This window comes from Rissa tridactyla, chromosome 1 (assembly GCF_028500815.1).
Source record: "Rissa tridactyla isolate bRisTri1 chromosome 1, bRisTri1.patW.cur.20221130, whole genome shotgun sequence".
NCBI lineage: Eukaryota > Metazoa > Chordata > Aves > Charadriiformes > Laridae > Rissa > Rissa tridactyla.
The window spans coordinates 10,405,223-10,422,479 of NC_071466.1; the positions used below are offsets into that span (position 1 = coordinate 10,405,223).

The 17,257-nt window shown below is 49.0% G+C and overlaps 1 protein-coding gene across 1 annotated transcript in view; it reads left to right on the plus strand.

The window, feature by feature from the left end:
• Positions 1-16,169, plus strand: part of LOC128901486 (neuronal acetylcholine receptor subunit alpha-10-like) — a 48,584-nt gene extending 32,415 nt beyond the window's left edge. The window contains exons 2-6 of the mRNA XM_054183524.1: positions 7,335-7,486; positions 7,852-8,110; positions 13,521-13,616; positions 15,351-15,528; positions 15,685-16,169. Of these exons, the coding sequence (XP_054039499.1) occupies positions 7,335-7,486; positions 7,852-8,110; positions 13,521-13,616; positions 15,351-15,528; positions 15,685-16,169 (1,170 nt within the window). The remainder of the gene's footprint in view (positions 1-7,334; positions 7,487-7,851; positions 8,111-13,520; positions 13,617-15,350; positions 15,529-15,684) is intronic.
• The last annotated feature ends 1,088 nt before the right edge of the window (positions 16,170-17,257 follow it).

Genomic DNA, 17,257 nt, shown 5'->3' on the forward strand with positions numbered 1-17,257 from the left:
CAAAAAAATTGCTTAAAGTCATTAGCCCTGGTTAAATGTATGACTACCCTTCCAGACGCTAATCCAGTAGGAATCAGTTTGTCCTTTTGTCTGTGTGATAAGAGATGTTCTACAAGCCTTTGCTGGAGCCTCTTTGTCTCAGTCATTCCCTTACCGTGTCACCTCTGATGGAAACGGCTTTTCTCCTTCGGGTCAGGCATGACAGCTTTTGAGAATTTTGAATATCCTTGGGATGCTCAAACCAGCATGTTCCTAGTGTTATGTCTCTTGAATACGTTGCAGGTCTTGTTTAGGGCTAAACGACTATTTAAGACTACCGCCCAGAGATCTGCTCCGAGGCTGGCTAGGTGAGGAGAAATAACTGGCCTCCAGACGATCCAATGTGAACCAACAGAAGCCGTTTATTAAGCACAGATCATCACCTTTTATACCCTGTGTTGTCGCCGTACACGCGACTCGCTTATTTCTGATTAGCTAGTTACGCTGTCCACGCGCTGTCCATGCAGTTCGTTCACACAGCAGATTGGTTACAAGAATTCACATAGTAAATTGCTTAGTCATTAGCACAACATGTTTTCTGCCTTCTCAGTTCCCGTTTTTGCCATGTACTGATTCCATCTTCTACCACCTGTTTTGCTCTTGCTCTAATCTCTCATAGTAGGGAGGCTGGCTCACGTGACCATTTTCTCTCAGACACATTCCTACAATCCCCCCTTTTTCTTCTTGAGCCATCCAGACCTTATGCATGGCATTTTCTATCATGTCAGTCACTTTGCGGAGAACACACGAGGCTACCATAACCAATAGTAATATAACCAACAATAGCATGAGCCCTTGCTTTAGTAAATCTGATAACCATCCCGTTATACCCCATGAGCTTAACCAATCATCGAAAGCTTTTTGACCACTTTTAATTTGGACATGTTATCCTTCAGATCCCGCAACTGCTTATGAATGGATGATGAGTGGTTGGAAAGGTTCATGCAACACATACCTTCAAAATCTTCACATCCATGACCCTGAGCTAACAGCAAAAAATCAATAGCCGCTCGATTTTGCAACGTAGCATGCTGAATGCTATCAACATCAGTGAGCAAGCTAGATATGATTTCAGTTGTAAGGTTTATCTGTTTACTTGCCCAACACCCTATCTTATTCAACATATTCAATGCCATGGCTGTTCCCAGCGAAGGAAGAATACTTAGCCCTATTCTTTGTCCGAGATTCGGGAACGTTATATGGTCGTCACAGGATGGAGTGAAGGTACGAACTGTTCTCTTGGCTCTGTGTTTACTGTGTGCTCTGCTCACTGTGTCTTTGGCCGTACGCAGGCCTCTGCTCGTAGATCTGCCCCATCTCCCCCTTTTTTGTTTAACACCAGACCATTTATTAACAAGGTGGCCATGACTCGTGCTTCTACTCGTTGTGACGCTCTTAGCAGGTTATATATCATACTGAACACAATTAAAAACAGAATCAAGAAGAACCCTGCTAAGGCAATAAATACCCAGATTCCTAAACTTAGCCCAGAAAGCCAATTTCTTTGGATTTACCCACGAGAAATCCTTTTGTAATATTTCAAATACATTGCGGTTCATTAAGTCTTGAATGTTTAGTATTTGAGCTTTTAGCTGGTCATGTAAAGGACGAATATTTTCTTGCAACGACATGTCAAAAGCACCTTGGAGATGGTGTTTAACCATTTCTCAGCCATGTAGCAACGTATTCCAGGGGAGAGATGTAACACAAAGTCTTCGAGAGTTGTACTCCCAATCACAATACAGAGAAAGACGTGTTTTTAATGCGTTTTGCCGATTCCCTATCCATATTACTGCTGTTTTATACCTTACTAGCATTAACTTTACACAATAAGATTGATTACATTCTTGTATACTTGCATTTTGAGCCGAAGCAAAGAGACGGATGAGAAGTACAAATCATTACAGAATTGTCTTGCTCGCAACTTCTATTTGTTGCAGTATTATCTGTGGTTAGCATGCACCCCGATTTAGGGTGCTTATAATACACCTTTGGTTGTTCAGGCCATTCAACACTTCTTACAAAATGTCGCTCTACTGCTGTGGATGACAAAGAAGACATGTTTAGAAAACTTAAAACATGAGTTGCTTTATACACTCACTCTTGAGGTGTCATACCTACGGGATTCCCCCTTTTTTGTTTAGCAAGCATGGTTTTTAAAGTATGATGCATACGCTCCACAATTGCTTGCCCAGTCGGGGAATGAGGAATACTGGTGACATGTTTAATACCTCATATCTGTAAAAAAAAAAAGACCTGTACTTTAGCGGACACATAAGCTGGTTCATTATCAGTTTTTATAGTTTTCGGTACTCCCACGACTGCGATGCATTGCAACCAACGTCGAATAACATCACAAGCCTTCTCTCCTGTATGAGCAGTAGCTACAACAAAGTGAGAAAACAAATCAACTGAAACATGTCCAAATTCCATAATGCGCGTAACATCGGATTGCCAAAGTTCATCAGGCGTAAGCCCTCGCGGGTTAACCCCCGCAAAGGATGGCAGAGGAGCCAGCTGCTGACAACCGGCACACGTTCACACAGTATCACGTGCTTGTTGTTGTGTCAAAGAAAATTGCTTCCTCAATGCCTTCGCATTTTGATGAAAAAAAATCATGCGACATTTTAGCTTGCTGCATAATGTTGGGAGTTGTTACCAACAGTGTGATAATCCGCAACTGTGTTTCCCTCAGTTAACGGGCCAAGTAAACAGCTATGAGAGCGTATCTGGACAATAAAATAAGGAAACTGTCTTTTTCATAAAAGCAACAGTAATTGCAGTAAGAGACTAAATAACCATTGGTTCTCTACTTGTTTTAGAAATGCTCCTTCAAGTCTTTGAACAATACCAGTAACACATTGAGATTCTGCCTACATTTAGCAGTTCCTGTTGAAATAAGTCCAAAGCCTTTACTGTGTCCCTGAACCATCTGCAAACACCGAACAGGTGCCATCAAGAGGCTTTGGTGCTAGCAGGATGCGCGGCTGTAAAGGAATTTGTGAAAGTGACTGTAATAGTCTGTGCCAGGGGAAAGAATAATTTATTTGCCCAATATAATGTACTAAGGAGGTTAAGACTTTGTGCTAACCAAGGGTCAAGGTCATCCTTTTTGGTGGGGACATGTATGTGGCTTGGATCCATTCCAGAAAGCTGCTGACAGCACAAACGACCCTGGAAAAACAATCGCGGTAACATTTCAATCATCGTAGTTACTGGTTTTGAAAAGGTATGTGGCAAAAATACCCACTCTAGTGCAGTCAGGCTCTTTGCGAGTGCATCATCCCACTGTCCTATCAGGGCATAAAGTTGAAATTCTTGTAGGAAGGTGTTCAATGCGTCTTGCAGCAGTAGTAGACTATATCTTATCTTGCAACATGCTGTAATGCCTTCGGAGCTGTTGGGGTTAATGAACATAGAACTTATGGGGGGGGGGCGGGGGCAGACACAGTGCTTCAGGGCATCCCCTGTATCTTCAAAGTGCGCTCATGTCTCTCTCCCCCTCGCTCATGTCTCTCTCCCCGTCTCTGACCCGAGACAGCCCCCTTATATCCTGCACTGGATTGAGTGGAGAAGTACAGGCTAGAGTCACTGCACGCGTGGCCAGTGCACGCAGCAAGTCCCACCAGACTCTCCTGCACTGGACTGAGTAGAAAAGTACAGGCCAGAGTCGCTGCACGCGTGGCCAGCGTATGCAGCGAGTCTCACCAAACTCATGATCCAGCTTTGCTAACAGCGGCTGTCTGATACGTGACTACATTGTTGTAATCCCGTCTTAGCTTCTTCTGTGAAGGTCGGGTTCTCATGGATACACACATAGTTTTTAGAGCAACATATTCTACAACTCGTACGAGGGTACGATGCAAAGCGGCATTTACAACTGATCGTATAATGCTTATTACACACGGCAAACAGCATACTAAACATAACAGACAAATTCCTTCCACACAGGCAATGAGTATAATTTGCTTCAACCAACCCCACCCCCAAGTCCAGCCAGCAAAGAGATTTCACCCAGTGGTCTCCACAAGTTGCTGGTTCGGTCGGTGCAGTTCCTGCAACTGGGCATGGATGGATTTGGAGTGGTCACTTAGATTCATACAATGCAGTCCTTTAAAATCTTGACAACCATGTCTGTGAGCTGAAAGCAAAAAATCAGTAGCAGTTCTGTTTTGCAACATCGCATATCGAATACTATCTACATCCAGCAACAACTCAGAAATAGCGGTACTAGTAGCATTGTTAAACTTATCCTTGGCAGCAAGAGAGTCCTTGTTATCACGAATCCTTGGCAGCAAAAGAGTCCTCGTTAGCAAGAGCGCATGCGGACTCCCTGTTCTTGCTGGTACTGTGCTTTGATCTTCTTCCACAACAGGCCAAGATTCTCAAGCAGCTAGATGAGGTGTCTGTGAGTCCATCACAGGCTTATGTCATCCAAACGTTTTTCTTGCCAGCACCCGAGACTGAATAACGATTGGTGTGATATATGTGTTTTCCAGCACCCAGGTGCGAGTCTCTTGAGTGTATTTACAATCCTCCTCGCCGATCTGCCGTTGCTTTCCCATATTCCACCCCCTTGCTCAGGAGACCGCTTCTGCTGGGTTCATTTTAGTCTCGCAGGGCATAACACAGAGCAATCTACTAAGGCATGCAATAACATACATGTTGGGGGATGCGGCGGGCCCGTAGACCCTTTGACAGAAGAGATAGAGATTGCAGTGTAGCCGTAAGAAGGCCGCGAGTTGCGTCATATAAGGGCAAAGTAACAAAAAGGAGAAAGAAGAAGATCGCTTCAGAGAAGAAGGAGAGTTAGGCTGTGAGGAAGCCAGATTTTGAGCAATGCGAACAGGATTTCAATAACCAATCGTATTGTAGCTACGAGCGCGTGTGCTATGTAACCTAACCAATTGAAAGCGTAGAAAGAACACGTGAACGGAGTGTCAACAAAAGATTAGATATATAAGAAAGCCAAGTTTGTAATAAAGAGAGAGCTTAACTTAACTTTTCAAGGAGAGTCTTGTCGTTTGTCCGTCCCGACTGAAACGACAATTGGTGACCCCGACGTGATACTGAGGAAGAAGACGACTGGAAATAGTCGTGGGGACGGAGCCCAGTGAAGCTGAAGACAGCGGGCAGAGCTGTTGACGGATCCGGATCATATTTCAGAAGACACCTGTAGTAGGTGAGCCACTGGGGACATGGGAGAGAAGTTAACTAAGGAAGAGCAGACTGTACTCTCCACATGGACGCTGCTGTTAAAGCGGCAGGGCGTAATCCTCCCTGAAGTGACCTTGCGAAAAATGCTATTGTGGGGAAAGGAAGAGGGAGTAGAAGTAACGTCGGTTACGGCATTTAGTGTAACGCAATGGACAAACCTAGGGCAGACATTATTTGAGGAAGCTACGCTAATGCGTAGAAAGAACACATGAACAAAAGATTAGATATATAAGAAAGCCAAGTTTGTAATAAAGAGAGAGCTTAACTTAACTCTTCAAGGAGAGTCTTGTCGTTTGTCCGTCCCGACTGATTCACCCAAGAGTACTCAGGGAGCTGGCGAGAGAGCTCACCACGCCTCTCTCCATCATTTATCAACAATCCTGGTCAACAGGGCAGGTACCAGATGACTGGAGGGTGGCTAATGTGACGCCCATCTACAAGAAGGGTCGGAAGGAGGATCCGGGGAACTACGGGCCTGTGAGCCTGACGTCGGTACCAGGGAAGATCGTGGAGAGGATCATCTTGAGTGAGCTCTCACGGCAAGTGCGGGGCAGCCACGGAATCAGGGCCAGCCAGCATGGGTTTAGGAAAGGGAGGTCCTGCTTAACAACCTGATCTCTCTCTATGACCATGTGAGCCGCCTGCTGGATGCGGGGAAGGCTGTGGACGTTGTCTCTCTGGACTTTGGTAAGGCCTTTGACACCGTCCCCCACAGCATTCTCCTGGAGAAGCTGGCGAATCGTGGCATAGACAAGTGTACTCTTTGCTGGGTTAAAAACTGGCTGGATGGCCGTGCCCAGAGAGTTGTGATTAGTGGGGTGAAATCCTCTTGGCAGCCGGTCACCAGTGGTGTCCCTCAGGGCTCAGTTTTGGGGCCAGTTTTGTTTAATATCTTTATCAATGATCTGGATGAGCGGATTGTGTGCACCTTCAGTAAGTTTGCAGACGACACCAAACTAGGTGGGAGTGTTGATTGGCTTGAGGGAAGGAAGGCTCTACAGAGGGCCCTGGACAGGCTGGCTGGCTGGCTGGATGGATACACTACTACTGGACTGCACCTTCAGTCCAGTCGTGCTCATGAACTAGCACGGCCACTCTCGAGTCTTTGGTCGCGTTCAGTGAGAAACCAAAAGGACAAGCTACTTCAAAAAGTGCAGTTTATTTAAGCAACAGATAGATAGGTTCTTAGGGCAGCCGGTGATAAATACACTGTCTGCAAAGCACGTGCAAATGAAAGTATTGTTACATCTACAAAACGCGGGACAAAGTTCTAACGATACAGCCTGGCTATACATGTAGAAAAGAGAGTCTCTAGAGAAATTTCTAAGTTTCCCGAGGAAGCCCTCGGTATAATCTAAGTCTTACCCAAAGGCGTCCCTATGGGGGGAAGAGAGGCTCAGCCCGTCACATGCTCCCAGAAGCCAGTGATGGAATTCTTTGCGATGGTGTCTTCCCTGGGTATCCCCCCTCTCTCGGGCTATTTTTCTACTATTTGTTATCTTCGAGGTGGAGTTTGAGTGACTTTAGTCATACATACTTTTATCATGAGTGGTGTAAATTTTTCTCGCTTCACAATTAAAGGTCTAGTTTACGAGAAGCTCAGGGCGCAGGCTCAAGAAGGAGCGGTCGCACCTTGGAGGCGGGTAGCCTTCGGGGTGGAGATGTGTTTTGGTATTATAATGACATTCTAACGAGCAAAGTTCGCACAAAGGACAGCATTTCATCAAAATTTGGCAAAATGTTGGCTCCGAGTATGGAGCGGGCAGCTAATTGGCAGCTTATCTGTTTCCTGGTATCATCCCATTCCCGTATCCGCTATACATCCTAAGGTAAAGCCGCGGAATAATTGCATCCCGTCCCGTACCTCATGTAGCTTATCAGGGAACCACAGGTGTTGTATTCTTCATGCCAGCTGCGGCTGTTTTCTCCCTCAGAAGCCTCTTGATTTTCTACTTTTCCTTCCTGTGTGAACAATGCTGTACTTTTGTGTTTTTAGCCAATGTAGTATTTATTCCACAGGGGGGCAGCGAGGTCTGTCCCTGTCCCCGTCCCCCACCCTCTGCCCTCGGCAGGACAAGGTGAACCAGGTCCTCACCTCCTACCTGTGGGTCCGTCAGGCCTGGCTGGACGCCCACCTCGCCTGGGACAAGGATGCTTACGGCGGCATCGACAGCATCCGCATCCCCAGCAGCTGCGTCTGGCGGCCGCACATCATCATCCTCTACAACGAGTGGGTGCTGCTCGCCCTCCCCCACCCCCCGGCTGCTCCCGGAGCTGGGGGGGCTGAGGCTGGGGCTGGGGGTGTTGCCAACGGGGAGCAGGGGGGGTCCTGGTGTGGGGGATGTGGGGAGACGGTCACCTCGACTGGGTGAGAAGGCGGCGGCAGGAGGTGCTGGCATCAGCCTGGTGTGCCACCCACCTGGCAGCTGGGATGTGCCACCACGGGGGTGACCAGGGGCAGCGAGCCCCCTCTTCCTGGGGGTGACGTGGGGAGGGGACACGGGGTTGGGGACCAGTGCTCGGCCCCGGCCCCGCAGACCCTTGCCCCACGTGGGGCTCGGGGCCATCCTGGCCCCACAGCGATCCCTCCCCCAGCACCGACGACGGCTTTGGCGGCTCGGTGGAGACCAACGTGGTGCTGCGCTCCGACGGGCACATCACGTGGGACTCACCCGCCATCACCAAGAGCTCCTGCAAGGTGGATGTCTCCTACTTCCCCTTTGACGGGCAGCGGTGCCGCCTCACCTTCGGCTCCTGGACCTACAACGGGAACCAGATCGACCTCCGCAACCGGCTGGGCACCGGGGACCTGATGGACTTCGTGGAGAACGTGGAGTGGGAGGCGCTGGGCATGCCGGCTGTAATAAATAGAATCATGTTTGTTAATCAAATCAGGCTTTCTTAAAGGCTGGTGAAAACTTACACTGTTTCGACTCTTCACATACTTAAATCCCAGGCATCCGGTGTGCTGTCTGGTGCACTTTGATACCTCAAGGCCTAAATCACAGGCATCTGGTGTGTTTTAACACTTCAAAGGGAAGAGCTAAGTTGTGAGATAAGCTGAAAAGAGTCTCCCCAAGGACACTGATAAAGATGAGGAGCCTTCAGCCCCACCACCATCAGGAGGCGGGACAAGACCGACCCCCTAGCAACACGTCGCTCAGACACAGAATATACCAGGATTGACACATATACGGGAACCAGAAGAGTATATAATCAACTACTTTCGGGAAGTGGCTGTGCGCCGTTGGCGGAGCAAAGACTCCCCGGCCGCCCAGCGCTGTTTTGCTTGCTGCCGCTTGCTTAATAAACTAATTTGATTAATTGGACTGGTTCCTGTCAATTATTGGGCCACAATCTATAACAAATTTGGTGCCGTAACTCGGATAGAGGCAATTTGGCTGTAAACCTCACAGAGGGGCGCCCCGCTGAGTAAGCGGCCCCTGTTGGGGGTTTTTACACCCAAAACCTCTACCGACGAACTCGAAATTCGGCAGCAAGCAAATAAAAGCCGGCAACCCTGTAAACTTTGTGCACAAAGACCCGAACGAAGACTCAGGAGTGAGTAAGTATAGGCCGGTGATCCGTTCGGTTGGGGTTGGGTATCCTGGAGTGTGCCTGTGTGAGACGTCCACTTGAGGACGAAGCAAGTGCGGACCCCTTAGTAGTGCGGTTCCCATCTCCCGCGAGGGACTGGGCCACGAACAGGGGGAAAAGATTGTGTGCGTGTGTGAAGGCACTCCGGAAGATGGGACAGAAGAAAAGCAAGCCTTCTGATCCCATGGGTGGGTCGGTGCCTAAGGTTAGGTTACCCCAGATACCGCCAGACAGTTCGTTAGGATTAATGATTAAATATTGGGATGATTACCCTTCTAGGCAGGGTAAGGATAAAGCAAAAATGATACGTTATTGTATGGAAGTTTGGGGTGGGAAACAAATTAGAAGTGACCACCTGTATTGGCCCGTTTTTGGGTCCTTTGAAGATTGGATATGCCAGGCTTTACATATTTATGTTAATTCTAAGGAACCCTTTAGCCTGGAGGAGAGTGAATATGCACACTTGTGGATAAGGTCAGAGACTAGAGTAAATCTATATCACTTGAGAGAGAAGAAACAGGGGGGTAGGAAAAAAACCAATTTGTAGCTAAATCATGGACGGACTTTAGAAAGAAGCTGGAGAAAGTGGAGGATTGGCAGGATAGGGGTTTGGATGAATTGTTAAGGGAAGCCCAGAAAGTGTATGTCCGCAGGGAGGAGGAAATACATAAGAAACAAGCCAGAATGTTGGTAGCTGCAGTCAGAGAAGGGCAAAGGACGTCAACCCCTGGAAAAGGGTTTGAAGCTCGCCAGATAAGACAGGAGACCCGAAAACCTTTAAGAGGGAGAGAATGGGGAACTGTGGTTTGTTTTTATTGTGGAGGAAAAGGGCATGTTAAAAAGGACTGCAGAAAGAGAATGATGGATGAGAAAATGTTCAAAGACTAGGGGTGTCAGGGGCTCTATTTGCTGGGAACCCGAGGAAAAAAAAACAAAAAAAACAAAAAAAAAAAACACGAGAGCCCTTGATAAAACTAAAAGTGGGTCCCCAGCAACAAGAAATTGAGTTCCTAGTGGACTCGGGAGCAGAAAGATCTACCGTTCAAAAATTGCCCCAAGGATGTAAAATATCCTCGGCGACTACACAGGTTATTGGAGCAAAAGGAGAACCTTTTGGAATACCCGTAATAAAGGATGTGTTTTTTGAAACCCATTCTAAGGTAGGGGTGGGGTCCCTGCTACTCATGCCTGAAGCAGACTATAATTTATTGGGCCGAGATTTGATGATTGAATTAGGAATTGGCTTAGAAGTAAAAAATGAAACACTAAAAAAAATTAAACTGTGTCCCTTACGAGTAATAGATGAAGAGAAAATAAATCCTGAAGTCTGGTACACCCCGGAAACAGTAGGTAAGTTAGATATTGAACCCTTTTCAGTAACAATAAGGAACCCAGAAATACCAGTCAGAATAAAACAATACCCCCTTCCTAGAGAAGGGAGGCTAGGTTTGAAACCTGAGATCCAAAGATTACTTGAAAAGGGGTTGCTAGAACCCTGTATGTCTCCTTTTAATACTCCCATCCTGCCTGAAAAAAAAAAAACAAAAAAACAAACAAACGAAAAAAAAAAGCCGGATGGAAAATATAGGTTAGTACATGACTTATGAGAAATTAACCAGAGAACAATAGCTAGATTCCCGGTGGTGGCGAATCCACACACCCTCCTGAGTCAAATAGGGCCCGATAATCAATGGTATAGTGTAATAGATCTGAAGGATGCATTCTGGGCATGCCCTCTCAAAGAAGATTGCCGAGATTACTTTGCTTTTGAATGGGAAGACCCAGATAACCATCGGAAACAATTACGGCGGACGGTATTGCCCCAAGGGTTTACCGAATCTCCGAACTTGTTCGGACAAGCCTTAGAACAAATCCTGAAGGGGTATGAGTTAAGTGAAGGAGTCACACTGGTCCAATCTGTGGATGATTTGCTCCTAGCTGGTGATAGCGAAGAAAAAGTGAGGCAGGAAAGTATTAAGTTACTAAATTTTTTGAGTTTACAAGGATTGAAGGTATCAAAATCAAAACTACAATTTGTTGAGAAAGAAGTAAAATATCTGGGACACAGACTAAGCAAGGGAACTAAGAAATTAGACCCCGAAAGGGTGAATGGCATATTGTCATTACCGGCTCCTAGAACTAAAAGACAGGTTAGGCAATTATTAGGTCTCTTTGGCTATTGCAGGCAATGGATTGAGAACTATAGCAAAAAGGTGAAGTTCCTCTATACCAAATTAACTAAGGATGGATTATTGAAATGGTCGGAGGATGATGATAAACAATTAGAAACACTAAAAACTGATTTAGTAAATGCCCCAGTTTTGAGCCTGCCAGATGTAAAGAAACCATTTTATCTATTTATCAATGTTGATGAAGGGACCGCATTTGGGGTATTAGCACAAGAATGGGCAGGAAGAAAGAAACCTGTGGGATACTTATCTAAACTCCTGGACCCTGTAAGTAGGGGTTGGCCTACCTGCCTTCAAGTGGTAGTAGCCGCAGCCCTTTTGGTAGAGGAAGCCCATAAAATTACCTTTGGAGGAGAATTGAGGGTATTATCACCTCACAACATCAGGGGAATTTTGCAACAAAAAGCTGACAAATGGATAACAGATGCCCCGGCTCCTAAAATATAAAGGCATCCTAATTTCCTCTCCCAAACTGGAACTCGAGGTAACAAGCGTGCAGAATCCAGCACAGTTTTTGTATGGGGAGCCGAGTGACAAAATAACTCGTGATTGTCTTTACAACATTGAGGAGCAAACAAAAATCAGACCAGATTTAGATGAGGAAGAACTTGGAGAAGGAGAAAAGCTATTTGTAGATGGATCATCCCGGGTAGTTGAAGGAAAGAGAAAATCAGCATTTGCAATCATTGATGGGAAAACATTTAGTGTAATAGAATCAGGACCTCTGAGTCCTAGTTGGTCTGCACAGGCTTGTGAACTATATGCTGTATTAAGAGCCTTGCAACTTTTAAAAGGTAAAATTGGAACCATATATACGGATTCAAAATATGCCTTTGGCGTAGTGCATACTTTTGGAAAAATTTGGGAAGAAAGGGGTTTAATAAATTCTCAAGGAAAAGGATTAATACACCAGGAATTAATAATCCAGGTCTTACAAGCATTACGAGGACCAGCGGGAATAGCCGTAGTACATTTAAAAGGACACCAAAAAGGATTAAGCCCATTAGTCAGAGGAAACAATCTTGCTGATCAAGAAGCAAAAAGAGCGGCATTAATGGTGATCCAGACTAAAAGAACTCGGGAGGACTGTATAACTTGTGGAAAGGAATCAGACGAATTCCCATGTTATGAGTGTTGGAAGGATTTTGGAATCGATGCAGTCCCTGAAGACTACCCCTGCTGCCGAGAAGATGATACCCCTCGTGGCTCAAAGCAACCGAGTTGACGAGCGAGGCAGAGGAGTACAAAGCTGTGGAGAACAGAACCCAAAGAGTGGGACTGTACAAAGACACTGGGAGGACTGCCTCAGTGTTAACCAAGGGAATCGCACGAAATGCCCCGGGAGGAGTGATAGCACTGAAAAGGACTGGGTAATTGGAGTGAGTGTTCAAACTAAACTTATTAGCCGGCCGGGTTTCCACCCTTCTCGCCACACTCTAATTTTAATTTTACTAAATCTTGTAGGTGTCTTATTGTTTGCACAGCAAGGGGGGTTGTGTGTTGCTCTGGATGAGGAATGCTGCGTATATGCAGATCACACTGGAGTAGTTAGAGACACCATGACAAAACTACGAGAAGGATTAGAAAAAAGAAAGAAAGAAAGAGAAGCACAGCAAAGTTGGTATGAATCCTGGTTCAATTATTCCCCATGGATGACTACGCTATTGTCTACCATTGCGGGACCTATGCTACTATTAATTTTGGGATTAACATTTGGCCCTTGTATATTGAACAGAGTAATTGAAATTGTAAAGGGCAGACTGGAAGCTGCCCATTTAATGCTTCTCAGGGCTAAATACGAGTCATTAGATCAGGAACCAGCAATAGAAGAAACATTAGCTTTAAGTCACGCTGAACTCCAAAGATTTGATGAACAAAATGGTAAATAAAAAAAAAAAAAAAGGGGGGGGGGGGGGGATTGTAATAAACAGAATCATGTTTGTTAATCAAATCAGGCTTTCTTAAAGGCTGGTGAAAACTTACACTGTTTCGACTCTTCACATACTTAAATCGCAGGCATCCAGCGTGCTATCTGGTGCACTTTGACACCTCAAGGCCTAAATCACAGGCATCCGGTGTGCTGTCTGGGGCACTTTGACACCTCAAGGCCTAAATCACAGGCATCTGGTGTGTTTTAACACTTCAAAGGGAAGAGCTAAGTTGTGAGATAAGCTGAAAAGAGTCTCCCCAAGGACACTGATAAAGATGAGGAGCCTTCAGCCCCACCACCATCAGGAGGCGGGACAAGACCGACCCCCTAGCAACACGTCGCTCAGACACAGAATATACCAGGATTGACACATATACGGGAACCAGAAGAGTATATAATCAACTACTTTCGGGAAGTGGCTGTGCGCCGTTGGCGGAGCAAAGACTCCCCGGCCGCCCAGCGCTGTTTTGCTTGCTGCCGCTTGCTTAATAAACTAATTTGATTAATCGGACTGGTTCCTGTCAATTATTGGGCCACAATCTATAACACCGGCCACGAGGAACGTCATCACCTATGGCTGCTGCTCTGAGCCCTACCCTGATGTCACCTACACGCTGCTCCTCCGCCGCCGCGCCTCCTTCTACATAGAATCATAGAATCGCTGAGGTTGGAAGGGACCTTTAAGATCATCAAGTCCAACCTTTAACCTACCCTGACAAAAGCCACTTCTAAACATGTCCCTAAGTGCCCCATCTACCCTTTTTTTTAAACACCTCCTGGGATGGTGAATCCACCACCTCCCTGGGCAGCCTATTCCAATGTTTAATAACCCTTTCAGTGAAAAAATGTTTCCTAATATCCAATCTAAACCTCCCCTGACATAACTTGAACCCGTTTCCTCTCACCCTATCACTTGTCACCAGGGAGAAGAGGTCAGCCCCCATCTCTCTCCAACCTCCTTTCAGGGAGTTGCAGAGAGCGAGAAGGTCTCCCCTCAGCCTCCTCTTCTCCAGGCTAAACAACCCCAGCTCCCTCAGTCGTTCTTCATAAGGTTTGTCCTCCAGACCCCTCACCAGCTTTGTAGCCCTTCTCTGGACACGCTCCAACACCTCAATGTCCCTCTTGTAGCGAGGGGCCCAAAACTGAACGCAGTACTCGAGGTGGGGCCTCACCAGTGCCGAGTACAGGGGGGTGATCACTTCCCTAGTCCGGCTCACCACGCTATTCCTGATACAGGCTAGGATGCTGTTGGCCTTCTTGGCCACCTGGGCACACTGCTGGCTCCTATTCAACCGGCTGTCAACCAACACCCCCAGGTCCTTTTTTGACGGGCTGCTTTCGAGCCACTCCGCCCCAATCCTGTAGCGCTGCATGGGGTTGTTGTGACCCAAGTGCAGGACCCGGCACTTGGCCTTGTTGAACCTCATACCATTGGTCTCAGCCCATCGGTCCAGCCTGTCCACATCCCTCTGCAGAGCCAACCTCCCCTCAAGCAGATCAACACGCCCGCCCAGCTTAGTGTCATCTGCAAACTTACGGAGGGTGCATTCGATCCCCTCATCCAGATCATTGATAAAGATATTAAAGAGAACCGGCCCCAGCACCGAGCCCTGGGGGACACCACTTGTGACCGGACACCAACTGGATTTAACTCCATTTACCACCACTCTCTGGGCACGGCCATCCAGCCAGTTTTTTACCCAGCGAAGAGTACACCTGTCCAGGCCATGAGCAGCCAGTTTCTCCAGGAGAATGCTGTGGGAAACGGTGTCAAAAGCTTTGCAAAAATCCAAGTAGATAACATCCACAGCTTTTCCCTCATCCACTAAGTGGGTCACCTTATCGTAGAAGGATCTTAGGTTTGATAGGCATGACCTGCCCTTCACAAACCCATGCTGACTGGGCCTGATCACCCTGTTCTCCTGCATGTGCCGTGTAATGGCACTGAGGAGGATCTGTTCCATGACCTTCCCAGGCACCGAGGTCAGACTGACTGGCCTGTAGTTCCCCGGATCCTCCTTCCGACCCTTCTTGTGGATGGGTGTCACATTTGCTAACCTCCAGTCAGCTGGGACCTCCCCGGTTGTCCAGGACTGCTCATAAATGATGCAAAGTGGCCTGGCAAGCACTTCCGCCAGCTCTTTCAATACCCTTGGGTGGATCCCATCCGGCCCCATAGATTTGTGCAGCTCCAGGTGCTGAAGCAGGTCCCTCACCGTTTCCCTTTGGATTACAGGGGCTTCATTCTGCTCCCCATCCCTGTCTTCTAGCTCAGGGGTCTGGGTACTCAGGGAACAACTGGTCCTACTGCTGAAGACTGAGGCAAAGACTGCATTAAGTACCTCAGCCTTTTCCTCATCCTTGGTCACTATGTTCACATCTTCAGCCTGCTCCTGCCCTGCATCATGGTCTCCTTCCTGGCACCCCTTGGCTTCTACCTGCCGGCCGACTCCGGGGAGAAGGTCTCACTGGGGGTGACAGTGCTGCTGGCCCTCACCGTCTTCCAGCTGCTGGTGGCGGAGAGCATGCAGCCCTCGGAGAGCGTCCCGCTCATTGGTGAGCCTTGATGGCACCCAGGACCCTCCCATGGGACCAGGGCGTCTGCACCGGGGTGGTGGGCACCCCCCCATGCCAGGGGGGGTTTCGATGGGGGGAGGTGGGCACAGGTCTCTCCCCACCCCGCTGCGGCATCACCACCCATTACCCACGCAGGGAAGTACTACATCGCCACCATGACCATGATCACGGCCTCCACCGCGCTGACCATCTTCATCATGAACGTCCACCACTGCGGCCCGGGGGCCCGGCCCATGCCCCCCTGGGCCAGGTGGCTCATCCTCCACCACATGGCCTGGCTCTGCTGTGTCTACGAGGTGGGCGAGAGCTGCAAGAGCCCCCAGCGGGTGCTGGGCAGGCGGGCGGGCAGGGAGGACACTGGGGGGCCGGGGGAGAGCCCCATGGAGGGGGAGGTGGGTGCCGAGGCAGGGGGCTGTCCCCGGGACCGCTGCCTGTGCCACCATGATGGCCTGCTGAGGAACGTGGGCTACGTCGCCAGCTGCTTCCGGCATCACCAAGCCTCCCAGCGCCGGACCGGCGAGTGGAAGAAGGTGGCCAAGGTGATGGACCGCTTCTTCATGTGGGTCTTCTTCCTCATGGTCTTCCTCATGAGTGTGCTGGTCCTGGGCAATGCTGCCTGATGGCCCCGTGGACTCACTGCCCCCAGGGATAGTGGTGGCCACGGGTGCCCCATGAGGGTGGCTCGTCCTGAGCCCCCCTTGGCCCTTCATGGACCTGCAGGGTGGAAGATCCACCAGCGCCAGGGAAGAGGAGCCTGAGAGCGGGAACCTGACTCGGCCGGGGCTGCCCCAGCTGCAGGGTTGAGGGGTCACGGCCCCCCGAGCAGTTGTCTGGGTGGTGACGTAGAGAAATATAGATGTAGAATCATAGAATCACAGAATGGTTTGGGTGGGAAGGGACCTTAAAGATCATCTCATTCCACCCCCCTGCCCTGGGCAGGGACACCTCCCACCAGCCCAGCTTGCTCCAAGCCCCGTCCAACCTGGCCTTGATCCCCTCCAGGGATGGGGCAGCCACAGCTTCTCTGGGCAACCTGGGCCAGGGGCTCACCGCCCTCACAGCCAAGAATTTCTGCCTCAGATCTCAGCCCAATCTTCCCTCTTGCATTGGAAACCCCTTCCCCCTCGTCCCATGGCTCCCCTCCCTCATCCAGAGTCCCTCCCCAGCTTTCCTGGAGCCCCTTGAGGGACTGGAAGGGGCTCCAAGGTCTCCACGGACCTTTCTTTCTCCAGCCTGAACGCCCCCAACTCTCTCAGCCTGTCCTCACAGCAGAGGGCCTCCAGCCCTCCCAGCATCTCCGGGGCCTCCTCTGGACCACATATATATATTTATATATATATATAAAGAGACACCTTCCGCTCCTCCTGTGTCCCCACCGGTGCCTGCCACCCTGCCTGGCCAGGGGCCGGGTCTGCTGCAGCCCCCCGAGATGCCACTCCAGTGTCCGGCAGCCCTGCTGAGGGTCCCAGGAGAGTAGGGCAGCCCCCACCCCGTCCCCTCCGGGTGCTGGCTGGGGCCAGGATGGTGCCCAGGAGGGACGGAGGGGTCTGGCCCTCGATGCCTTTGGTGACAGAGTGCGGGGCTCGTGGAGCTCTGGGGCTGCTGCCCACCCAGGGCAGGGCAGGTCAGTGCTGGGGTCCATCATAGCACCCATGGCGGGTGTGGGGCAGCACTTGGGTGCCGCGGGTGGCTGGCAGGGTCCCGCAGC